Consider the following 27,723-nt stretch of genomic DNA (forward strand, 5'->3'; position numbering starts at 1 on the left):
ATTACAGTGAAACAATAAACCATTTAAATATGCAACAGCCGTAAGATCATTTGTAGATTAATGTGAAATATTTCCTCATTTTCAAAAATTCATATCTTTGTTCACAGTCAGAAATTTTTACGGTATGTTGTTATCATATAGGTGTACTAACTGTGCAAAAATCATATTTTTATATTCAGTCCCACTTGAGATAACTAACCCCAAACTTTACAAAAATGAGTCATTCCACGTCAAATCAATACACCTTTTTTACCTCATCCTCTTAGATTTTGCTGAAAGTTGGTATACTTATAGTGGGCACTGAGACTAAGAAAAATACCAAATTTCAATTTTTTATCTCAAACCATTCCTGAAATATGGTCATGTAAACTTTTCAAAAATTGGGCAAAAACGTGTGAACGGACTTTTTTTAAATTGTCCTAGGAGCTGCCCTAATTGAGCTAGAGAACTGGGTAAGTTGTCATTTTGCAGCATTTTTCATGCTCTTTCCAGTGATAGACAAAAAAAACATAGCTTCTAATTAATAACCTTTTTCAAAATGGTAATTATTATTTTGATTTAATTTTTTTACAAAAGTACATAATTGGAAATTTTCAAAATATTTCAATAACTGCTTCATACTATTGTAAATCACACGGCAAAATATAAATCTTGGCTGATGATGGGTTCATTGTTGAAAAAAATTATCCCGGACTCTTGTTTTTCACTAACGGCCCTAGTTTGACCAAATTGACCTTTAAGAAACAGGAATTTCTTTAAAATATACTGAAAGGTAAGTAAAAAAAGTATTAGAAATATCAAAACATCACCTTATTAAACCAAAACTAATCAGCATATTTTATAATTAAGTTGATTGCTAATTTTAATTTCATACAACTTCACTAACAGTATATTAACCGATGTAACAAAAACAAGAAATTGAGCATTTAACTACAAACTGAAATAAAGTATGAATAAGTACAAGTATTTACATAATAATTCTGGTCCATGATGTTTGAAATGGAACTATTAAACAAATTAAATACGTAATGCTTGTTTTTGAGTGACAGGTATCTGTACATAGCTAAATTTAACACAATAGGTACTAACAATAATTTTGAAACAACTTTCTATAAAATATACATTAACACTAACCTGAGACAAAAATTAAGTTTAGAGTTGAAAGCAGTTTCCCAATAAATTGTCTTGGAACTTCACATATTACATTTTAATAAAGCTGACTGGGTTTGGTTTACATCACTTTCATTAAGAATGTATGTTCTCCCTGTCGGAGTAAATGGATTCACTTTTGTGAGAAAATCCACAACTGACACCCACAGGACAACTGCATGTGCAGGATAAGAGAATGACGTAGCTGGTCCACGTGGATGAAGAAAAGTTATTTTCACTTCATCAAGTTCCTCGTTTTTTTTTTTTTTTTTCCTAAAATGTACCCAACCCACCAGTTTCTGCCATATACAGTGGTGACATAGCCTGATACATCTTGTAACTTCAGTTAGTCTGGTGATGTAGTTACTTCCCTCTCCCAACTCTGCATATCACCTGAGAAGTATTTGACTATTAATTTTGATGTAGTGTTGGGAATGAAAGCGTGAAATTGCTGTGTTCCTTTGATTGTCAATGCCTCTTCAAGTCGGCTTTTTAAGAATATTTCTGAAGCAGCATAGTCTTCTTGAGTGGAATATGCAAAATCAACATTTGTAATATGCAAAATCAACAGTTGTGATATTATCTACTGCCCACTCAAATAGATCTCGTGTGGTTTGGATCTGATTTTGGTATGGCCTTTGCAAACTTGCACGAGCTGTCAGTCTCTTTACTGAACCCCCTACTCCACCACAAGGCCCTTTCCCATGTGCTGTGGCTGAAAAGTGCCACTCAGCTTTTATGTTGAAGTCTTCCTCATGAAGGCAAAGGTTCAGGAAGTTTTTCTTATTTTTATACTGAGCGGCAGAACCGTCAGAATAATAGTATATCTTTTTTGGAAACTTTGAAATTTATTTGTTAGATATGAAATTAGTTTCTTTTGAAAGGTGTAAACCGCAGGTGTATTGTGCTCCAGGCAATCAGAAACAATGACAAAGCTCATATGCTCAATTTTGTCTTCCTGTTTGTAATATATAACAAAAGGATGAATGGTAATCTGTTGTCTTGTCCAGTGGAAACTCTGAGCTTCATCCTGTAGAACTATACTATAATTTTCTGGAAAATCACATATGACAACAAATTCAGATTCCATAAGCTTTTCTCTTGTGGAGTTAAGGAATGTTCGTTGTTGCTTGGCAATGAAGTCATGCCGAATCAAAGTCAACATCTTACTACAAAATAAATCGATGAATTCTTCAGAATTTTTCTGAAAAATTTCCAGATTACATCGGTCAACTGACATCCACTGTCGGAACTGAACTTGTTCAATTAAGTTTTCATGAAAAGAGTCTTTTAAAATTTTACGTATGACAGTTTCTCCTGGGCAGTATTCACAGTTTCCCATGTTGCAATCAACTGATGATGTGTTGCAAAGCATTTTTGCAATGCACTGCTTATAATTGTTTAAGCTGCTGTTTGTTACTGTATTTAGTTTGGCATTTTCTATCATTAATTTTATGTTTTGGTGAGTTGTGCACACGCAGACAGAGAGTGTGTGTGTGTGTGTGTGTGTGTGTGTGTGTGTGTGTGTGTGTGTCACTCCAGCCAGCTAATACACAATGTTTTGGTCTCAACTCAGCAAATTTAGAGAAACCTATTTTTATGTTAGGAAACTTGTCTTTAAAATGCTTGTAAGCTTCTTTAAGGTTACACAAAATAAGTCTTTTTGATATTTTTGTTTTATTTCCACTTGTATCTGTAACTGTCACACAATCTTTAATACCTGGCATTGCCCTGCTAACTTCCATCATTTTCATTTAATGAATGTACAGTTTTGACAGTTTCTGTTGGTAAACACTTCCCTGGTTTTGGGTTTGGACCTTCCATGAATCCTTTCTCTTTCAAAATTTTTTTGGACCGCCGAACAATGTAATTAGGAGCATTAAATTCCCTCATTATTTTCCTGACACTCCACTTTTCAGGTAAACTTGTAAGAATCATTAGTTTTTTTGCTCTACTTATAGGATTTTTAAAGTTTCTTTTAAGATTTTCAAGAATGGATTCATCAGTATCAGTATCTAACGAAGTAGTTTCAGGAGCAACAAAAAGTTTACGTGTCATTGATGAGATTTTCTTCACTTTTGATTTGGCGTAATGCCTAGATGTTAGTTTTCTCTTGTCAATTGGGGACTCACCTAGTTCTTGAAGTGTTGTGTTAAATGTTTTAACAGCTACTGAAGTTGGAGTGAAGTCAGGGTCTTGGTCTCGGATGATTATCTCTGATCCGGAAGATTCTTCTTCAACACTTTCATCACTGATGGGCTCTGGTGTATTTTTCAATTTGGTTACATCTTTCCTACATTTATTACAAATCTTGGCACCACTTGGCATTTGAGGAAATAATTTGGGCATCCATGTTGTGACATTTCTCAGTTTTTTTTCTATCTCTAATAAAATGATTTGACTTCTTCAATGGATTACAACACTGCACTCTTACAGCACTGCACTTTTTACTTGGTTCCATATTTATACAAAAACCACTTATAAACTGTCCTTCAATGCACAGATTTACTTGAAAATGAACTATTAAATATAATAGATACAGACTGGTCAACACAGAGGTAACAATTGATTTGCACTAAAACCACAGTGCACAATAATGGTGTAGGCACACAAAGCCTGAGAAGGTAACAATGCAGACTACATCATCTCAACAATGGCTCCAGTCTGTCAGTTTGGTCAAACTAGGGCCGTTAGTGAAAAACAAAGAGTCCGGAATAATTTTTTTTTAAACAATGAACCCATCATCATCCCACATTTATATTTTGCCATGTGATTTACAACAGTATGAAGTAGTTATGGAAATATTTTGAAAATTTCCAATTATGTACTTTTGTAAAAAAATTAAATCAAAATAATAATTACCATTTTGAAAAAGGTTATTAATTAGAAGCTATGTTTTTTTTGTCTATCACTGGAAAGAGCATGAAAAATGCTGCAAACTGACACCTTACCCAGTTCTCTAGCTCAATTAGGGCAGCTCCTAGGACAATTTAAAAAAAGTCCATTCACACGTTTTTGCCCAATTTTTGAAAAGTTTACATGACCTTATTTCAGGAATGGTTTGAGGTAAAAAATTGAAATTTGGTATTTTTTTTTAGTTTCAGCACCCACTATAAGTATACCAACTTTCAGCAAAATCTAAGAGGGTGAGGTAAAATTTTTATTTAAAGTGTGTTTATTTGACATGGAATGTCTCAAATTTTCAAATTTCAAAAATTCATAAAAAATTAAGGAAACATTTGTAAGTGTTCTTGCTCTGTATGAGGCTAGTAGTGTATGATATCTAACAATAGGGAAAAAAAGGAATCTCGTAAATAAAACACTCCTTGTTTTTTGGAAGGCCTAAAAAGTGGATTTTTGAAAATTTGGATAGCAAACTTTGGAGGTCATTTTGACTGGCTGTTTTTGAATTTAGGGTATTTTGTGTTATAGACAGTGTTGTAGAGGAAGCTTTTCTAAAAACAATCATGTCAATTGTAATGTTGTAACTTAACCCAGTGCAGAGATATTAAAATGTTCGCTCATGTCTCCAGACTGAAAAGTCATCATGCGCCTACAAATAAAACTGGCCACCATCCAGTAAAGGTGCAAGATAAATTATTTTAAAAACTGTTTTGACCTTCTCAAATATAGGGCAATTACATATAAAAAAATTGAAATATTTAAAAATGGCCAAGCAACCATCACTGGACCACTTCATATTGATTGGCTCCAGTACGACCTACAATCCAGATTCTAGACAGACAATTTTTGTATAACCTCCCAAAATTAACCTTTACATTTTTTTCCTCCTCGTGAAGAACGGCCCTTGCTGACATCGGCACTAAAGAACTAATAGTTTGAAAAATAGATTCACACTTAATACTCCACAACTGTTCCAATATTATTATTCTCTTCATGCCCTTCATGACTTACCACTGTATGAAAGCAAATAATTAATGATTAACAGTGCTTCCCACCACATACAATGTGATGCCTATTTCCAGACTGTCTTAGCACAAAAAGGGATGCACAATGGTGCTAAAAATTGTTTTGATCACTTATACAGTAACATAAAATGCCCGACAGACAGCAAGGTAAAATTTGGAAACAAACAGAAAATTTCTCTGTGACAACTCCTAATCGATGGAATAATTTCTAATAATTGTAAAAAGTGGTGAGTAGGAATTACTAACTCACATCTGTGTAGTTTAAAAAAAATAGATAAATAAAAAAGAAAACTTAAAAATGTTTAGCATGTAGGCATATTTATGAATTAATTTGTGATGTGAATGTAAAATGATCCATGGAATATGAAACTCACTCCTTACTCGTGAAAAATACATAATATTTTTTTGAAGTCATAGTTAATTATTTAAATCCTGTTCTTTTCCATTTTTATTTCTGGCTGATGAATATGTTGTTTCATTTCAGCTGCTTATCCAACATCATCGTTTGATGCAGTGTTATCGGGAGTTACATTTCCTCAGACAGTGAGGCACAGGCTTCAAATCTTAGAAGAGATTATCCGCATTCTGAAACCACAGGGCATCCTAATCTTACAAGAGCCTGTAAACATTGGCAAGCAGTCAGAAGCACTAATAAGCAAAGAGAAACTGCGAAGTGAACTGAAAATTGCTGGCTTAAAAAACGTGTCAGATTTCAGGACTATTGAACTCACCAATGATGAAAAGCAATTAATCAAGGATCTTTTACATGAGACTGATGATTTCTGCATTGTAGAAGTTCAGTGTTATAAACCGGATTTTGAGGTAATTGTGCCTTGTTGTTGTTGTTGTTGTTGTTGTTGTTGTTGTTGTTGTCTTCCAGTGAGTGGTTTAATTCAGCCTTCTACACTGTTTTATTCTGTGCAAGCCTGTTATTCTCTAAGAAACTCTTGCAGTGTACATCCATTTGAAACTGCTTACCATATTCATACAGTTGTCTCCCTGTAGGTAGTGATGTGGGCCGGGTATATTCCCAGCGGGAGGGAGCTTATAAAATGGGAATATTGCTGGAAATATTTCTTTGGCCCAGGAAGAATCCCAGAAATTAGGAATTAATGAAAATTTTTAGATTTTGAATGTTTTAACACTTATTAACGATTAAGAACCTTAAAACTAGGTTAACTAAGTAAATTCATACATTTTAATCGAAGATTTATCATTCCATTCATTAATTTCCGTGCAAATCCCGTGAAAAACACATTTATCGTAAGTCTGATGGAAAAAATAATTTAAAATATTCGCTAGGCCTACTATTCTTAGGCAAGTTGAAACTCCACATTTCTCTGAATGAATCCTAAACTTACAAAATATTTCTCTGAAGGTGTAATTCTCAACCGGCCGTTATCTGTAGTATTTTTTAATTTTTCCAAATGAATGACTATACGTGTTTCACTGTCAGAATTCAAAGTCTTCTCATTTCATGTGATGAATTATGATTTATAAATTTATTTTCCGAAATATCGTGATCACTTTCACTTTAGACTTGTTAATTAATATTTTACCATGTTCTATGTGAATAAAATCATTTGTATTTTCAAGTAAATCATAAATCTCTGCCAGTTTATTTGCATAATATTTCCCCGAAATATCATTTTCAATGACTTAACGTTTACAGAATTTGCACAAGTTTAAAATAAACTTTATAGCCTAAAATAGCTGGCATATCAATATTATAAACTCAGTTTTTCTAAAGGTTGATTATTTTGACATTGGAAGTTCTAGGAAAAGTAAGAGTCATAAATGTCGATGCTTGGCAGTTCGAGGGCTAACCAAAAAATGTGTGTAATTCTAACAAGGAGGTTAAGTCCAGACCCATACAAGATTTAACCATATAATTACTGCTTTTACCTATTAACAGTTTTTTGAGATATCTTGCTAATTAGTCATAAATTCCCAGGAATTTATGAATTTTGGGAATATTTCTTTGATTTTAAATTCCTGGGAATTTTACAACACTGCCTGTAAGGTTACTGAAAAATTACACAAAATCATAAAATTCACCTGAATATGTTCTTTTAAAAAAAGTAGCATATGTTAGGCATTTGTACACGTTAGGGAGAGTAAGATGTTTTAAAATTAGAGTGTATTTAATTTTCTTTAATTAAAATTGGGGGTTAGAAAAAATAAACATTTTTATGTACTAAAATTTTTAAAATTATACGGCTGGTCCAAAATACAATACACATTTGATATTCTAATATACACTGAAATGAGATGGAAAACTCAAAAACTAATGCACGTCTATAATTGGGATACATATACAAAAAGAGAATCACTGTATTTTTTCCCCTCCTAGGAATTGGCAGTTTCCCTATACATCCCTCTTACTGGCAAGATAAATATCTTTTTTGATTAATTTAAAAACTAATTTGCCCTTACGCACAGACTGTAGAAACAGAATGTGCTAGGTATTTTTCAGTACTTTATGTATTGGGCAGACAATTTGCAGCTATATGAATTCCTCTTTTCTCCTAGAAATTTAACAAAGATATTATCTTCTCCACCCAGCCATTACAATAGCATCTGGCATGAACTCTTCATAGGGATCATTATCATCCAGGCATTCAGAGTGTAACCAGTACTTACCTATAGCTGAGACTCAAGATGAATAACGCTTTAAAATTTTCTTCCTCCGCCTAATGCTTGTGCATCCACCTCAGAATCTAGTACACAACTAATAAGATGAAAACCTAGCAGAGTCTATATTATCTGGTGCTCTAGTGTCAGTGATAGCAAGAAACACAGTACAAAAACTGCTGCATTATTACGAACAGAAGCTAGAAGCACATATTTCAGTCTATAGAACTGAATGATGATAAATTTGTGTATCACTTTCAGTAATCAACTGCATAATATTTTGGAATAAAGTTGATCATATTCAAGCATTTTACTTACTGCTTAATGCAGTGGAACTTCGAGTTTATGTTCTCTGATTTTAAGTTTCTTGCGATTCTACACCATAAATTCATAGTTCCTCTGAAAAACCCGTAAGATCAATGCAAAAAATTACCTGATTTTACATTTGTTCCTAGTAAGGTTTACCTCGATTCTGAGTTCTTACTCGATGTCTCGCTTGGCTTCATTCCATTTTCCTCCTGTTAACATTTGATGTGCCTCATCAAGTTATAAGTGGCACGAAAGACAGATGGTTCGCACCCCAGGTGGTGGTGGTGGTGGTGGTGGTGGTGGTAGAGGAGTTAAGGGAGTATTTTAGGTTGTTGTGGAGAGGGGAGACGTGAGAGAGGAAATGCTGATGTAATCCATGATTGGTGCTGCTAGCATAACTTGCAACATTTAGCTCCACTGTGCAGTTATGATACAGCTACTGCTAGGTTGCAGTAGTAATGGAAGAACAAGACAATCGACATGAAATGTTCCAGACCAGGCCAGTACATGAAACTGTAGCACCTGAGCTTTCTTTCAAATTAATGTTTTTCACAGTGTACAAAAATTCACTGAGCCAATTTCTAATAAGTTTGTAACATCAGATGAGGAAGTAAACTCATTTTTTCAGTTGTCTGTTTTTCTCGTCAAGACTAAAATAACACTTTAATGGTGGTGAGCATATGAAGTGTGGCTCATAAGGAAAGCCTTAAACAATAACGGCAATGGTGGTAAAATTTGTCATTAAGCAGATAATCTGAATTTATGCTTTTGGTTTAACCACATAGCTGCTGTAATGTTTCTTGTTTAATTCAACATGTTCATCAGATTTTGCTTTTTTCTGGGTTAGCACAAAGGATGATCTCTCAAAAATTTGTGTTTTGAACATATAAATTTGGGGCCGTAGCACATCAGGAAATAGCTTGATTCTCTTGTACTCAGATACCAAATTTAATTCTTTGATGAGTTTTTACTTGCTGTTACACATATGTGGTTTTTTAAGAACTGATGAAATTCTTTACCACAAATTATTGTATAAACATTGTGCTGTACATTTAATTTCCTTCACATAGACAGATTTCCTATAAAGTATTCGAAAGGATTGCAATTTTTAATCGTGTATGCCAGTTACATGTGTTTTTGCTAATATTTTTTTTGGGGAGGGGTTTAACATTTTCCTCAGTTTTGTTCTTTTTAAGTCTGGACCACGTGAAAACTTAAAATGGTGGTTTCACTGTAAATATCTCCAGGTAACCACTGTGACACTACTGAATAATCCAGCAAACAAAGCACAATTTTCTGTGCATGCAACACAAAGTTGTTAGGTAGAAAGTCTGTATTCTGATAAATGTTCTATATTTGTGTATATTTATTTTCAATCCCAAAGTGACATTTGTCAAAAGTATTTTTTACCTGAAATGTGAAGTCTTTAATAAAATAACAAATTATAACTAACTAATTCTAAATAGTGGAAAATCCGAGATGGAATAATGACAATATTATGAAAGGGAAAGATTGCTTCTCACCTTATGCAGGCATGCTGAGTCACAGATAGGCACAACAAAAGGCTACTAAACATGTAAGCTTTCGGCCAGAAGGCCGTCTTCCGAAATAGCGGAAACACACACACACACACACACACACACACACACACACACACACACACACACACACACGACTACTGTCTCTGGCTGCTGGGGCCAGATCAACCTCTCTGCTGTATGGTGAGTAACAATCTTTCCATTTCATAATATTATCATTAATCCTAAACAGTCCAGGTTAAAAAATGGTAGGAACATTTGTGATGGGTGTGGTTCTTTTATAAATAGACTAGATGTATCACTTTTACAAAAATTTTAGTTGTATCAGTTTTAGAACATGTTACTTCACAATGTTTACCTCCCACACTTCCCTCCATTACCAAACTGATGATTCCTTCATGCCTTAGGATGTGTCCTATCAACTGACCTCTTCCGCAGTGAAGTTTCACACTGCAGTGGAGTCTGCACTGGAAGGGAGTTTCAGATCGAGTCCTTTTTGTCAAGTTGTGACATAAATTTCTTTTCTCCCCAGTTCGATTCAGTACCTCCTCATTATGTACTCATTCTGCCCATCCAATCTTCAGTATTCTTCAGTAGCACCATGTTTCAAAAGCTTATGTTTTTATCTTTCTGAACTGCTTATAGGCCATGTTTCACTTCTGTATGAGGCTATATTTTTAAAGAAATAGCTTCAGAAAAGACTTCCTGAACTTTAATTTATATTCTATGTTTTTTTAGAAATGCTTTTTGTGCTATGGCCAGTCTGTATTTTATAACCTCACCATTTCAGCCATCCTCAGTTATTTTACTGCCCAAATAACGGAACTTATATGTTACTTTTTGTGTCTCATTTCCTAATTTGATTCCCTCAATATTGCCTGATTTAATTTGACAATATTCCATTATCCTTGTTTTGCTTTTGTCAATATCCATCTTCCTTTCAAGACACTGTCTATTCTGGTCAACAACCCCCTGCGGGTCCTGGGATTAGAATAGGCCTGAGGTATTCCTGCCTGTCGTAAGAGGCGACTAAAAGGAGTCTCTCACATTTTGGTCTTTGTGATGATCCCCCGTCGGGTTTGACCTCCATCTTTCTAAATTTTCCCAAAGAGCAAGCCAATTGGGGAAGGGCACCTTACATGGTGCATCATGTCCATTGTGCATTGAGATCTTTAGCCCACTTTCTTGTCGTCACATTGCAGTCCCGCTCATTCTCCTTCTCTTGGGTGAGGACACCTTCCTGGGTGCATTTTCCACCGTGCACTATGCAGTGTCGCTTTCCGCGCTGACGATGACCATGGACTTCTTAGCATCTTATATCCAGCACGGTAGCCAGTCCATTGTGGTGGGGCCGCCATGTACCCTGTTGGTTGTAGCCCCCTGACAACACAGGGATCCCTCTGCTCATGCCTGTGCCGTTAACTCCCCACGTATGCCATGAAGTAGATACCCATCTCGCTGGGGCATCGGGACTCCCGGCAATGGCCATCCTGCCTGATGGCCCTTGCTGAGGCTGGGTGGCGCCTGTCTGGAGGGCCCCTGGTCAGAGTAGGTGGCATCAGGGCAGATGACACGCCATGAAGCGTAGTACGTCATCTCTTGCTGGTGGTCCAGCGCCAGCAGTCTCTTAAGTGGGCAAAGTCTAACTTCAATTCTAAGAAATATGACCCAAAATCATTCCCATCCCTGGCCACACCATGGGAGCAACACCAGGCTAAGGATGGCAGAGAAGCTTATTTGCCTCGGTACCTTGTATGTACGACAGTTGATGGGGAATCCTTCATGTCCGTGAAGCCTCAGTTTTTTGTGGATCATTTGGACGACAAGTTTGGGGAGGTGGAGGGCTTGTCCAAAATACGCTCTGGGTCAGTCTCGATAAAAACAGCATCCTCTGCCCACTCGCTTGTGACAAGTTGGGGGATGTTTCTGTTACCATCACACCCCATAAGAGCTTAAACATGGTCCAGGGTATTATATTCCACCAGGACCTTCTTTTGCAGTCTGACAATGAGATGCACACCAATTTAGAGCGGTGAGGTTTTCATTTCGTCCGGCGCATCCATCGGGGTCTGAGGGATAATCAGGTTGCCACCGGTCCTTCATCTTGGCCTTCGAGGGTGACACATTGCCTGAGAAGGTCAAGGTGATGGTCTACCACTGTGATGTCAAACAATATAGCCCTCACCCGATGTGGTGCTTTAAATGCTGTAAGTTCAGCCATAGGTCTTCCTGCTGTACTTCCATCGCGTGTCGAGATTGTGGACGTCCATCACATCCCAATACTCCATGTGCCCCACCTCCCATCTGTATCTGAGCATCATTCACCTTGCTCGCCAGACTGCAGGATTTTACAGAAAGAGAGGAAAATCGTAGAATATAAGACCCTGGACTGACTGACCTACACTGAGGCTAAGAGGAAATTTGAGCACCTACATCCTGTGGCTATGATCACCTCCTACGCCGCTGCTACGAGAACAGTTGTTGCCCCATCACTTCCTCGCATTCCTATTGCCTCTCAGAACCAGAAGATTCCACCTGCCCCTTTGATGGTGGGGGACACTTCTCTCCCTGTTGCTCCTGCACCATCTACTTCTGGAGCAACACTCCCCACCCCCCTCCCCAACCATCAGTGATATCAGTCCCCACTTCTGAACTGGAGAAGCGTAAGTCATCTTCGGCTCCTCTCGCTAGGAAGGGGTCTCTTGGGTCACTCCCTTCCCAGGTTTCTTCTAGTGGGAAAGATGACACCCGCCAGTGGCTGAAGAGCCCAAAAGCAGCCGGTAAAAACCCGCCAACGTTCTTTGTAAGCTGCTGGAACTTATTGTGGGTCGGTGGTTGGGTTGGGTCCTGGAGTCACATGGCCTACTGGCTCTGTCAGGGTGGCTTCCGCCAGGGTCGCTCTACCGTTGACAATCTTCTGGCACTTGAGTTTGCTATCCAAACAGCCTTTTCCAGACGCCAACACCTGGTTGCCTTCTTTCTTGATTTATGAAAAACATATGACACCACCTGATGACATCATATTCTTGCCACATTATATGAGTGGGGTCTCCGAAGCCCGCTCAAGATTTTTTTCCGAAATTTCCTGTCGCTTCATACTTTCCGTGTCCAAGTCGGTGCTTCCCATAGTTACCCCCATGTCCAGGAGAATGGGGTCCCGCAGGGCTATGTATTGAGTGTCTCTATTTTTAGTGGCCATTAACGGTCTAGCAGCAGCTGTTGGGGCCCTCCGTCTCACCTTCTCTGTATGCAGACGACTTCTGCATTTCGTACTGCTCCACCAGTTCAGGTATTGCTGAGCAACGCCTACAGGGAGCCATCCACAAGGCGCAGTTTTTGGTTGCAAAGTCGTGTGTTATGCGCTTCTGTCGGCATCCTACCATTCATCCATAACCAGAACTTTACCTTAATGATGATCCACTGACTGTAGTGGAGACATATTGATTCTTAGGACTGGTTTTTGACACCTGATTGACTTGGCTTCCTCACCTTCGTCAGCTGAAGTGGAAATGCTGGCAGCACCTAAATGCTCTCTGCTGCCTGAGCAACACCAACTGTGGTGCAGATCTCTCTTCGCTGCTGCAGCTCTACATAGCCCTTGTTCAATCCTGCCTTGACTATGAGAGTGTGGTTTATGGTCAGGCGGTTCCCTCAGCATTGCGTTTACTCGACCCAGTGCACCACTGTGGCGTTCGCTTAGCGACAGGAGCTTTTAGGACAAGTTCGGTGACCAGTATCCTTGTGGAGGCTGGAGTCCCTCCATTGCAGGTTAGGCGTGCACAACTGCTGGCTAGTTTCGTTCCACACGTTCGTAGTTCTCCTGCGCATCCGAATCACTGTCTCCTTTTCCCACCCATGGCGGTTCAACTCTTGCATCGGCGGCCCAGGTCAGGGCTGCCAATTGCAGTTCGTGTCTGATCTCTTCTTTCCAAACTAGAGTCCTTGCCATTACCATATATACTTGAGGTCCATTCATGTACACCTCCATGGTGTACACCTAGGCTGCAGCTTCGCCTGGACCTTTCACATGGCCCTAAGGACTCAGTTAACCCTACGGCTCTCCGCTGCCCCCTTCCTCTCAATTCTTGACATTTACTGAGGGCACGAAGTGGTTTACACTGACGGCTTGATGGCTGATGCTCACGTCGGCTTCGCGTATGTCCATGGAGGGCATATTGAACAGCATTCCTTGCCAGATGGTTGCAGTGTTTTCACTGCCGAGCTGGTGGCTATATCTCGTGCTCTTGAGCATATCCGTTCATGCCAAGGGGAGTCGTTTCTTCTATGTACTGACTCCTTGAGCAGCCTACAAGCTATCGACCAGTGCTACCCTCATCATCCTTTGGTAGTGACCATCAAGGAGTCCATCTATGCCCTGGAACAGTCCAGTCGTTCAGTGGTGTTTATCTGGACCCCAGGTCACGTTGGAATCCCAGGCAACGAACTTGCCGACGGGTTGGCCAAACAGGCTTTGCGGAAACCGCTTATGGTGATCAGCTTCTCTGCAACTTCTCTGCAACTCACCTGCGTTCAGTACTACACCTCAAGGTTTTGCGGCTTTGGGAGACGAAATGGCATAACCTCAGCATGCACAACGAACTGTGTACCATTAAGGAGACTACAAATTTGTGGCAGTCCTCCATGTGAGCCTCTTGCAGGGACTGTGTGGTTCTGTCGGCTCCGCATTGGCCACGTTTGAGTGACACACGACTATCTCCTGTGCCATGATGACCCACCTCAGTGTCGGTGCAGCGCCCGGCTGACAGTGGCCCATATCTTGGTGAGCTGCCCTTCTTTGGCTGCCCTGCGATGGACTCTTCAGTTACTGGACTTGTTACCATTAATTTTAGCTGATAACGCCTCATCAGCTAATTTAGTTTTACGTTTTATATGTGACGGTGGGTTTTATCATTCTATATAAGTTTTAGCGCATGTTCTTTGTCCCTTTGTGTTCTCCACTCTAATGCTTTTAGGGTGGATGTTTTAATGTGTCGCAGAGTGGTTGGCTTTTCCTTTTTATTCTTGTGGTCGGCCAGCCATAGTCATCTGCTCTCATTTTTTTTACCCCTTCTACCAGTTTCTTGCTCCTCTCTGTGGTTTTCTTTTCCTGTTTTGTCCATAGTAGTATTGGTTGTCCTTCTGGTTCTTCCTTTCTCCTGTTATTGTGCTGTACGTCTCCTTTTTTTCTTCTTTCATTTGTGTAATTATTTTACCAGGTACAAGGGACTGGTGACCTCACAGTTTGTCCCCCCCCCCACTATCCCCCCTCCTCTTTTAAACAAACCAACCAATCAATCTGTTGAACTGCACTTCCATGGTTTTTGCACTCTCTGATAGCATTATGATTTCATCAGGAAAGCTAAAGGTTTTTGTTTTTCTCCCTGAACTTGAATTCCTACTCCAAATTTTTTCTTTCACAAAGTTCTTTCATTTCTGTACTCTTTGCTCAATCTACAGATTGAATAAAATCAGGCAGAGAAATATACAATCATGTATCACTCCCTTCTCATCTAGTGCTTCTTTTCACATCTTGTGACTCATAATAGCAGTCTGCTTTCTGTAGACGTTGTAAATAATCTTTGACTCCCTGTATTTTATCCATAGTATTTTCATAATTGTCAAGAATATAGTCCAGTCAATATTGTGTGCATATTTCTGTAAATCTGCAAGTGCTATGAACAGTAGGTTTGCTTATTTTGGCATTTGTTCTAAGATAAATCATAGTGGAAGTATTGCTTCACATATTTCTAAATTTCTCTGGAACCCAAACAGATCTTCCCCGAGCTGGTTACTGCCTGTTTTTCCATTTTTTGTTAAAAAAAAGTCATGTCAGTATTTTGCAAGCATAACTTATTAACTTAAAAATGTAAATTTCATATGGCATTGTTGACTGGGACATCCCACAGGCTGTGTTCAACTGCTTGCCAGGTGCACATTTGCCCCTTTCCTTGTAGAAACATTGGAGTTGTCATATGTGTATTTGTTGAGTGGAGGTGAGTATAATGGAAGGATGTATAGTTTAGTGTTGTATTTGTGTTGGATGATGATGATGATGATGATGATGATGAGAGAAGGGAATGGGATGATACCTGGTGCCGGCACATGACCTAGTCCTCTCGAGTAGCACCATGAGGGTTGCCAAGATTAGTGTCCCTATCGGACTGATGGATCACCATCAACTGTGTCACATGTCCTCAGTTCATGAGGCACTGCAGAGAGGTTTGGAATTTAATCCAGAACATTGGCACAAAGACTGGTGATCAGGAACCTTACGCCACAGCCTCTCTTCTCCTTGCTGGCCAAATATTGGCAATGAAAATGTCATCCACCATCAGGATTCAAACCAGCTTATCCCGAATTGAGTGCCTCCTCACAAGTGTGCATTAAACAGCTTTGACTTTGACAGGCTTATTACATCAACAATTTGGTAATATAGTCAAACCTGTTAACACCTGCCTCTTTTAGAACTGGAATTATTACGTTGCTCTTTGAAGTCTACGGATATTTTGCCTCTCTTGTATATCTTGCAATGGTTTTATCATATATCTGTCAATTTTCCTATACAAATTTCTAGCTGACTGTTAACTTAACAGGTATTTAAACTGCTTCTTTTTTACAATAATTTATTATTTTAAACATATATTAAGTCAGCTTCTGGAAACCAGGATGTCAAAGTCCAAGCATCATAAATTTTCACCTTTCCACAAGTCCACAGTCCTATAGACATTGATAAAATGATGTATTATGTAGCCCTTTCAATGCAACTGTAGAAGAGACGTGCTTTGTATGTCTGTAAGCTGCAGCTCTATCAGGTCTCTTTCATTACTTCAACCAACATACCAGAAATTGGTGCCTCATTGTCATTATATGGTCACACACTTGTCTTGGTCAACAAATTCCTGCAAAATATTGGAAAGCTGCAGCAGTGCACGAGGAGGAGAATCAGGTAAATGGGTAGTATCATGTAGTAGAGAAGGGCTGATGCATGTTTTAGGTACATTTGGACGCAAATAGTATACTGATGGATAAGGTTGTAATAAGAGAGAGAAATGGTAGCATGAAAGAGAGGATAAGGCAGAAAAGACAGGACACACATTTGTAGTAATAGGGGACTGGGGAACTTCCAGAAGAAGCAGTTGATGAATGTAGAAAGCTTGAGATATGTAAAAGATTATTCTGATCTGTACACCTGTCTAAATTTATTCCATTAACCAGCTTCTGATTCCTGACTGTGTTATCGTAGTCATTTTGTCTTTTCCTCTTTAATCAATCAGTCACCACAAAACAGTAATTGTTAAACAATTGTACTTTTTTATGTAGTTATTTGTGTAGTCATTTGTTTCTTTGTCAGTGTAGAATGTAACTAACTTTGATTCTTACAGATATTAATATTTCTTACTTTACAGGTAGGATCTTCTGTAAAATTATCATTTGGTGGCAGTTTGAAAATATCTGCTGAGAATGATATCAAGCCACCAGTGGATGTAGCTGCAGTCTGGAAACTTGATGATACAGTTGATGACAGTGTAGAGACAATTGATGCTGACCAGTTGCTAGCTGAAGAGGATCTCCAGAAACCTGATCCTAGCAAATTAAGGGGTAGGTAGCATATATTGCAATAATATCCCTGACCATCATGTGAAACTGTGACATAATAAAGGTACAGATGTACGCATTACCATACAGTTTCTCCTAAATAGCAAATGCAAAATTAATCTTTATGTTATTTACGCTCTCAATTATTTGTTTAAAGCCAACTTATTTATTTAGGCAATTTTCAGACAGATAGAAAGCTTACTGCATGACTCTTCGTTAGCACTAATAAAAAGTGCATTTTATTTTTGTTCTGCTATATATTTTTGAGTTCACTGATCAACAAACAAAATATTTTTGTCAGGTTCCTGAATAAAACAAACTTATTTGATGTGTTGTTTTTCAGTGAATATGAAAACAATACTAAAACTATTTAGTTGGTTTTTATTTTTGTGATATAGACTTTTTCTTGTAACTGTATACACATACTGTATATACGTAATACTAACTATTCTCTATTCTCTTTGTTTTCGTTTAAGGCATTTCCATACATATACAAGTAATTTCAGTATATTTGTATATCAATTATTACAAACAACAATTCCATATACATCCATGCACGTTTAAGAATGTACACTCCTGGAAATGGAAAAAAGAACACATTGACACCGGTGTGTCAGACCCACCATACTTGCTCCGGACACTGCGAGAGGGCTGTACAAGCAATGATCACACGCACGGCACAGCGGACACACCAGGAACCGCGGTGTTGGCCGTCGAATGGCGCTAGCTGCGCAGCATTTGTGCACCGCCGCCGTCAGTGTCAGTCAGTTTGCCGTGGCATACGGAGCTGCATCGCAGTCTTTAACACTGGTAGCATGCCGCGACAGCGTGGACGTGAACCGTATGTGCAGTTGACGGACTTTGAGCGAGGGCGTATAGTGGGCATGCGGGAGGCCGGGTGGACGTACCGCCGAATTGCTCAACACGTGGGGCGTGAGGTCTCCACAGTACATCGATGTTGTCGCCAGTGGTCGGCGGAAGGTGCACGTGCCCGTCGACCTGGGACCGGACCGCAGCGACGCACGGATGCACGCCAAGACCGTAGGATCCTACGCAGTGCCGTAGGGGACCGCACCGCCACTTCCCAGCAAATTAGGGACACTGTTGCTCCTGGGGTATCGGCGAGGACCATTCGCAACCGTCTCCATGAAGCTGGGCTACGGTCCCGCACACCGTTAGGCCGTCTTCCGCTCACGCCCCAACATCGTGCAGCCCGCCTCCAGTGGTGTCGCGACAGGCGTGAATGGAGGGACGAATGGAGGCGTGTCGTCTTCAGCGATGAGAGTCGCATCTGCCTTGGTGCCAATGATGGTCGTATGTGTGTTTTCCGCCGTGCAGGTGAGCGCCACAATCAGGACTGCATACGACCGAGGCACACAGGGCCAACACCCGGCATCGTGGTGTGGGGAGCGATCTCCTACACTGGCCGTACACCACTGGTGATCGTCGAGGGGACACTGAATAGTGCACGGTACATCCAAACCGTCATCGAACCCATCGTTCTACCATTCCTAGACCGGCAAGGGAACTTGCTGTTCCAACAGGACAATGCACGTCCGCATGTATCCCGTGCCACCCAACGTGCTCTAGAAGGTGTAAGTCAACTACCCTGGCCAGCAAGATCTCCGGATCTGTCCCCCATTGAGCATGTTTGGGACTGGATGAAGCGTCGTCTCACGCGGTCTGCACGTCCAGCACGAACGCTGGTCCAACTGAGGCGCCAGGTGGAAATGGCATGACAAGCCGTTCCACAGGACTACATCCAGCATCTCTACGATCGTCTCCATGGGAGAATAGCAGCCTGCATTGCTGCGAAAGGTGGATATACACTGTACTAGAGCCGACATTGTGCATGCTCTGTTGCCTGTGTCTATGTGCCTGTGGTTCTGTCAGTGTGATCATGTGATGTATCTGACCCCAGGGATGTGTCAATAAAGTTTCCCCTTCCTGGCACAATGAATTCACGGTGTTCTTATTTCAATTTCCAGGAGTGTAGATAGTTTCTGAAATCTTCCTGTTGATCGTTCAGTAGTAGTCTGGTAACATACTGAGATGCCATTTTTCTTTGTTAACCCTTCTCCATAGTAGCCATCTGTTGATGGAAACTCTCCTTATGTTCATCACTAACAACACCGAGAGACTCTGGAAAGAAGTTTATATAGGAGTGTAAGTAGTGAACGTAAGAGACATGTGACACCCCATGTTTCGGAAAGATTTCACAATATTCCCTACCAGTTCCACATAATTTTCTGCCTTCTTGTTTCCAAGGAAATTAATGGTTACATATTAAAAAAAGCATCATGCTGTTTTTTTTTTTTTCCTTTTTGTCCAGTAGTTCAGTGAAATTACCGCTCTTCATAACCTAATTTATGGGCCAATAAATACACCTTCATGGAGTTTAGCATCTGCCATGTGAGGAAACATATCTGAAGGCACCCAAAGTTTGCATCCTCCCTATTCGGGGCGTTTACGAAAGTCTTCATAAGACATCACTTAATGTGGAGTGGAGGCAGCAGAATCTGTTCCCTATCAACAAGATGATTACACTGTACATTCTGCTTCACTTTGCTCACTCTTTCACAGTGTAATGTATGTCAGTTGCATGGCTGTCCAAAACACAAATGAAACAAGAGAACTTGAGGTATTGTAACTACATACCTAGGAGGAGTGCTTTAACATTCAGATCGGCACAGATTTTCTACTTATAGATAGGGTATTGTAGACATTGTAAAATATGCTTCAGCAAATTGTACCATGTGTTAAGAGGATCTTGTAGTTTATGAACTACAAATCTTGAAGCAGCATTACTCAAATTTGAAGAGCACTTTTCTAAAATAATTCATTTAACAGTATAACGTAGGTTACAATCAGAAAAAAATTGATATTGATTATATGTTGTGCAGCATGCATGGCAGGAATGGAGCTTTTCTCATGCCCGTATTGGAGAAGCACACATTTCAGACTTACCTTCAAGGCATCTATGAAAAGCCTTCAGACCTTTGTGTTGTGTTCAATGCCCAACGCTGCCAGTAACGCTTCAATATTATTACAGAAATAAATGAGTCCATCCATTGAAGAAAAGTGTACAAATGCATTGTGCTTCTTTTGATATGAGATACTAATGCCAGTAAGAATTACATTCCACTCTTTCAGCCCAAAGGTTATGCTTTGCCCTTGCCAAGTTCAGAATCCCAAACAAGGTCATCAAGGTCTTCCTATGTGGGATGATGAATGTCTGACTCATTAACTGTAAAATCTTCATCTTGTATCTCAGGTTCATGGAAAGATGATAAATGTTCTGCTTCGTCGATAGTCCATTGTATAGGGGGTTGAGGTACGGGCAACTCTGGGTTGTGGGGAGCAGGCCGATGTGCTGTTAGTAAGTTTGGGTACACAATCCTCCTTTTCTTTGCCATTGTCATGCCTTTTATTGACGGTGTTGCATAAAAATAAGATGTCTATACTGTTCTTTGGTTCTCACCAAATCATGAGAAATGCAAATCGCATAGATGTTAACTTCCCATTCAGCCACTCCCTGTGATGCACAGCACAGGCATTACAGCAGAAATGAGAAGCCCATCCTTTCTCCTGGCCACTCACCTTGCATCCAGAGTAAAATTCATAAGCTTTGCAAACAACAGGCTGGAGCCTCCTCTTCTGTGTTGTAAATGTGAACTCGTCACAAGTGTAACAGAAATTGTCACTTTGCTCACACACGAGCTTAGCATTTTATCGCAGATCTAATCACTGGCTCACAGCGAATGACACAGACCTGGAAAAAAGTTTTATTTAAATAATGTAAAAGAAAATTGAGGTCTCATTATAAGAGTAAGTGACCTAACCTAACACGATATCTCAGAAACTAGAACCAATTGGTGATTTTTATTGGTAGTTTTAAAATCAGCGTGCTGAATTTATTTAATAGCCATTACTTCCATTTAGGAGCCAAATCCATTGTTGACCAGTGTTATCAATCAAACTAATGCTAATGGAAAGCCTCTCTGCACAGGGGGAAGGGGTGGAATTGTAAGAATTCCATATAGGGATATTTCAGTTCACTACAATGGTGAATTTTTCTCAAGTTTTGTGTCCATTCTCGATATTCACAATTGCCAATTTATTTTACTGACTACTATAGTCAGTCTGCTGGTAGTTTCTTCCTGGATTGTGTGTGTGCTGTATTACAGCTTCAGTCCCACAATAGTCTTTGTATTATTGTGGTTTTTGTGAAGTCATCTGGCTATTGCTCTCTTTGTTGACAATTAAATGCAGTGTTATAGATGTTGAAAGACTGTCTGTAGTGCAATACTTGAAGCAAGTGCCCAACTGACCCATGGATGCCAAACTGCGGAAATTAAGCCATCCGGAAGTATAAAATCTGTAAGATCTCTGAAAATAATGGGAGTATTAGTAATAAAAATGGAATAAGTTTTGGAAGAGTGTACCGACAAAAGTGGACCATAGTTTTCTTCTTACAAGTGGATGCACTCCACCAACGATACCAGTGTCCATTGGAAATGTAAGGTTTTAAAAATGGAACATTCAGCTCAAATGATGTTGTACTGAAATGTATAATCTGAAGCAGACTGTATGTTAAGAGGGTCTTGTAGTAAATGAACTACAGATCTTGAAGCAGCATTACTCAGTTTTTAAAAGTGTTTTTCTAAAATAAGTCGTAACAGAAAACATAGGTTACAGTAAGAAAAATTTTGATATGGATTATAGTTTATTGTTGGGAATATTGTGAGACAATTGCACATAGTAGAGCATCTATCGGACCGTGTGTGACAACCGTTCACATTTCCTCTGGTTACATTCTTTGTATTTGTGTAACTACTTGTTTATGATTCATAGTAGTTACCTGGACCAGATAATTCCGCAAAGTTTCATTCAGTCAGTCCAAATATATATCGAGATTGCTCTGTATCAGTAATATTTTCTATGTGTAATTTGAACACATCAACTTGCTTTATAGCATGTAACCCTTCAGTCCTTGAGCATAACAGCTTCTATCTTTCCTCAATAAATTTTAACTCTGTAAGTACTACACGGATCAAGGGCGCAAACTGATCTAATACCATTAATGAGAAATATTCTTCTCAGCTTGCAGCACCATCACCCTCGAATCTGCCTCCTTGTGACATGAAACAGGTAGAACACAAGTAAACCAACACAGGGGTACAGACAGTTTCGTAATGCTAATGTCATTTGCCATGTATTGTAGTGCATGAATCCGGACGTGCTAATCACCGGAAGAAATATCGGCACATTGGAAAAGAACTGTTGGGATTTATTATATCTGAAATTCATGTATGTCTCATGCCATGGCACTAACTTTTAACTCTCGTCTTACCTTGGAACCATTTTGGGAAAAAATGGAAAAATTCAGTTGTGATGGTAGTTTTAATTTTTGTTAATTCAATTTGCTCTTCGCATGTATTAAGTCATCTCTTTCTCATGTCTTAAAATTTGAGTGGTATTCATTTTCTTGACCATAATATTTTCTGTCTTCCTTTCTTAAATTTATTCAATAATTAATATGCCAATATGCTCATTATTGCAGTATGTGGGACTACTGGCAAGAGGAAAGCTTGTAAGAATTGTTCATGTGGTCTAGCAGAAGAACTTGCTGCTGAAAGTGCAACAAAAGCTGCTACTGCTCCAAAAACATCGTCCTGTGGAAATGTAAGCAATACAGTAATCACAAATTATTCTAATATACGAACCTTATACAGTTGTGTTTGTAAACTCTGATATATTTGTTTTTATTATCAGTGTTATCTTGGAGATGCTTTTCGCTGTGCCTCGTGTCCTTACCTTGGGATGCCTGCTTTCAAACCTGGAGAGAAGATTCAACTGTCTGATTTTCAATTAAAGGCTGATGTATGAAATTATTATGAATTATGTCAAGGTCACGACAAACAAAATTTGTGATAATATTTATTTGGGTAATATAGCAGTATATTGCGTATAATTTTACATTGAATTGTATTAATTGTCTATTGCTATAGGTAATAGGGTAGATATGCAGTTAAGGTATTAGAAAACAACTCTTGTTCATTGAATGAAGTTGCACAGTAAATATGAAGAGTATTTGGAACAGAACAGCAGATTATGATTTACATAGAACTTACTGATGTCTGTACTTCCTGTCATCTAATGAAGTATTGCTATAATAAAGCCAACTGTATCAAGATTGTTTTGTACCTCCTCATTTGGTATAAGAAATTTCAATTTTTTAAAAAAATTACAGGTTGTGTTTCCTTACACAGTCATTTATTTACTATTGCTTTTCTTCTACCATTACTCTGTGCAAAGAGAGAGATGGCCATATCACAAAATACATAAGAGTATAATCACCTGCATATAATACTTTATCCATTTTTTTTACTTAATTGATATAGTTATGTCATGGTGTTTGTAATAAGATTCAGTTTCTTTGTAATATTTGCAACATCACTCAGATTTGTTTGAGGTAACTCCATTTTCCAAAAACAAAGAGAAACACAAACACTGAGACTTTGAACTCTGTTTTCGTTCATGTTGTGAATACAGTGTTCATGATGGGCATATATTGCTTCTCTTCATGTGTGTGCAGCTACTTTTTTGAATAGAAAATAAATGTTACATGTCTCTAGATAGTTTTTAAATTTTTATTTCTTTGGGACAAGCAGAGTGATATGAACAATTTAGTAGAGTAAGTAGTTTTACAACCTTTTAAGTTATGTATATGTTCTACAATATAGGTTGGATATGTTATTTGTAATAAAATTGTACAACACAGTTTTATTCTCATCTAATTTTAACATCATTATTAAGTCCCTCAGCATTATGTAGGTCCAATTAACAGGTATGATACACACAGTATTTTGAGCGAGATGTGTTCCAAATAGAGCAGTAACAGGATTTATTTTTCCAGGAAAGAACATTATATTAAGTACTTGTGGCCATTAGGTAAAGTCATTGCAAGAAATTTGTGTCCCTCCACTTAGTAGATAACTGCCTGCTCCAGTGACAACAACATTCAATGTTGAATTTTTTTGTTTGATTTGACTTGAAGGTGATCTTACTGAAATAATGGATTTTCTTAATTAAAGGTGTAAAGGTAACTACTCATCTGCAGACCACCACCCAGGAACCAGGATGGGCATTATTCTAATAAATTTCTGTCTAGATAATTATTTGAATAAATAGATCATTGAAACACATTTATTTGTTAATAAATTATTCGTGAATAAGGGGATTCTTTCTCCCTGCAAATACAAATAATTGTTACCAGAACGAAACAATGGGAAGTCCAGGATGGAATGTGACAATATTATGTGGAAAGGATAGCTGCTACTCACCTTACAGCTGAGAAACTGCGTTGCAAATAGGCACAACGAAAAGACTGTCAGAAAGTGAGCTTTCTGCCAACAAGACCATCGTCAGAAATAGATCACACACACACACACACACACACACACACACACACGTCACTGTGGTCATTAGAGTTGCATGTGCATGTGTGTGTGTGTGTGTGTGTGTGTGTGTGTGTGTGTGTGTGTGTGTGTTTTTGTCTATTTCGGACGAAGGACTTGTTGACCGAAAGCTCACTTTCTAAGGACTTGTTGACCGAAAGCTCACTTTCTGACAGTCTTTTTGTTGTGCCTATCTGTGGCTCAGCACCTCTGCTGTGTGGGGAGTAGGAACTTTCCTTTTCATAATATTATTACCAGAAAGATATTTTTCACTCTGTAGCAGTGTGTTCGCTGATGTGGAACCTCCTGGCAGATTAAAACTGTGTGCCATACATTTAATGGTGACAGAAGTGCTGTAACTTTCTGGTTATTCGTTAATTCATCACCAAGAAACTACAACACAGTTATACAACTGTACAATATGCTATCGATGACCAACAGCATCAAGGTGCCTCATTTACCAGCCCAATACCTTTCCCACCAACACTATGATAGGACATTAACAACATAATGCTTACAAATTAAACATTTCTCAACCATTGTTTACAGGAACATATCTTCCATAAAGGCTCACTTAACATCTGAAAATTTGTACTGACTCAGGAAACAATAACACAACTTGTTAACACAACAAAACTGGACAGGAAATGCTGGGGAGGTGTAGTCTGCCTGTAAACTGAAAAGCAAGGAGTGCTCATGATGGGGGAAGCTGCCTTTCCCAGTAGCATGCTACAGCTGCTGTACAGGATGATTAAGGATCAATTTCCCCTCTAGAAGCGTAGAAGAGTGTGAAGAAATTTACGTAGATTCTATTCATATGTGTTTCTTGCGTTAGTATTGTTAGTAAGTCATATCTGTTTTCCGTGTAGTACCAGTATTAATCAACTTTTTGGAAAACAAACACCTCCCTCAGGTGTGCTAATGCACTGCATCACCAGTGATTCAAAGGCGTGCTGCAGAAGATCGGTATAACTTTGTGAAACATCTTGTTGTCGCTTCTTGTGACGTAATGGGGTAGATAGTGGGGAACCTCCTGCTTGCTGTTCACTTTGCAGAGCTATGAAGGAGAGACGTGCATAACTACAATCTGGCAACCAACATTCCATCACCTTATACCCTCCACACCCACCCCTTTACCCTGTTACACCCCCAGAACACAATTTATCCCTTAATACAGCTTTACTGCACTTAGATGTGGTATACACATTTAATATTTGTCCGTAACGCATTTCATTTAACAGCAAGCAGTAACTTATACCATTAAAACACTATTTTTAATAACCTGTGGTTTTTCAATCCCCTGCAATGTGAAAACTACCTCTGTCGGAGAGAAATGAATGGGACCTGTTGTGTAGGAAATTTAATTCAGTTTAATTTTGTACTGGGAAACATATTCACTAGAAGCAGCAGTTCTTGAGTTATTCAAGAAAACATAAAAAGAGGATCTATAAATGCCCCCTTCCCAACCCCAATGATCACTCCCTAACGGCGGGGATTTTTAGTATGTTGTTCATGACACTCCCTTCTCCCACTGTAGAAAATTTTGTGATTACATGATTTTTCTCCCTAATTTTCATTTATTGACTGAACTATTGTGACAAAAAGGGCATTTGACATATGACATCCTTGCCTTACAGAATTAGTTATTATTCTTTAATGTTTTGTGGACAGTACCAGTAAACCACTCTGGGAAATCCATTTTTTGCATACTGTCAAGTAAGAACTGTCAAAAGCATTTTCGAAGTCATGCGGGACTACTGGACATTTTATTTTGCATGCTTTTTCTGTTGATATAATGTCTGTACTCACACAGTCTGGAAAAGTGACCTACCTTTGCCGATGTTTGTTAGGTGATGACCTATTACCGTTTCAACCTGTTTGCTACAGTGCACACAAATATCTTGTAGTTACTATTGAGAAATGTTACTGGACTTGGATTTTTGACTGATTTCGTATTTGGGATTTTAAAACCATAATTTGTTCTAGAAGTTCTTTGAGTATCTCTAAATCTGGGCAGGAAACAAGGGTTCCCCCCCCCCCCCCCCCCTCAGTATTCTGACTGGTTTGATGCAATCCACCACGAATTCCTCTGCTGTACCAACCTAATCTTCTCAGAGTAGTAACCTACGTCCTAGGTCATTTGCTGGATGTATTCCAGTGTCCGTCTTCCTCTACAGTTTGTGCCCTCTACAGCTCCCACTAGAACCAGGAAAGTTACTACCTGATGTCTTAACAGATGTCCTCGTGCCCTGACCCTTCTTCTTGTCAGCAGTGTTTACCATGTGTTCCTTTCCTCACTGATTCTGTGGAGAACCTACTCATTCCTTATCTTAGTCCACCTAATTTTCAACAATCTTCTGTACCATCACATCTCAAAGGCTTCGATTTTCTTCTGTTCCAGTTTTCCCACAGTCCACATCTCACTAACATACATTGCTGTGCTCCAAACTTACATTCTCAGAACTTTCCTCTTCAAATTAAGACCTATGTTTGATATCAGCAGACTTCTCTTGCTCAGGAATGCCCTTTTGCCTGAGTTAGTTGGCTTTTTATGTCCTTGCTCCATCCTTAATGGGTTATTTTGCTGCCTAGACAGCAGAATTCTTTAACTTCGTCTAATCCATGATCCCGAATTCTGATACTAAGTTTCTCAGTATTATCATTTCTGTGACTTTCCGTTACTTTTGTTTTCCTCAATTTGCTCTCAATCCATAGTCTATATAAATTATTCTGTTCATTCCATTCAAAACATCTTGTGATTCTTCTTCACTTTCACTGACAGTGGTGTCCTCAGCAAATCTTATCACTGATATTCTTTCACCCTGAATTTTAATCCCACTCTTGAACTTTTAGTTTCTTTCCGTCACTGCTTCTTCAATTTATAGATGAACAGCATGGGTGAAAGAAAACACCCATGCCTTACACCCTTTCTAATCGGAGCACTTCATTCTTGGTCTTCTAGTCTTTCTGTTCCCTGTCAGATCCTCAGTTTTCTATCCTTCTGTATTTTATTCTTGTCAGCAACTTGGATGCATGTGCTGTTAAGCTGATTATGCGATCATTCTCGCAAATGTCGGCTCTTGCTTTCTTCAGAATTGTTTGTATGCA

At 38.9% G+C, this 27,723-nt stretch overlaps 1 protein-coding gene across 1 annotated transcript in view; it reads left to right on the plus strand.

The window, feature by feature from the left end:
- The window catches only part of LOC126229623 (anamorsin homolog), a 41,794-nt gene extending 18,443 nt beyond the window's left edge, over positions 1–23,351 (plus strand). The window contains exons 2-5 of the mRNA XM_049942366.1: positions 5,563–5,900; positions 16,966–17,158; positions 22,719–22,840; positions 22,931–23,351. Of these exons, the coding sequence (XP_049798323.1) occupies positions 5,563–5,900; positions 16,966–17,158; positions 22,719–22,840; positions 22,931–23,044 (767 nt within the window). The 3' untranslated portion in view covers positions 23,045–23,351. The remainder of the gene's footprint in view (positions 1–5,562; positions 5,901–16,965; positions 17,159–22,718; positions 22,841–22,930) is intronic.
- Positions 23,352–27,723: the final 4,372 nt, after the last annotated feature.

This window comes from Schistocerca nitens, unplaced genomic scaffold, assembly GCF_023898315.1.
Source record: "Schistocerca nitens isolate TAMUIC-IGC-003100 unplaced genomic scaffold, iqSchNite1.1 HiC_scaffold_376, whole genome shotgun sequence".
In the NCBI taxonomy this organism is placed as follows: Eukaryota; Metazoa; Arthropoda; class Insecta; order Orthoptera; family Acrididae; genus Schistocerca; species Schistocerca nitens.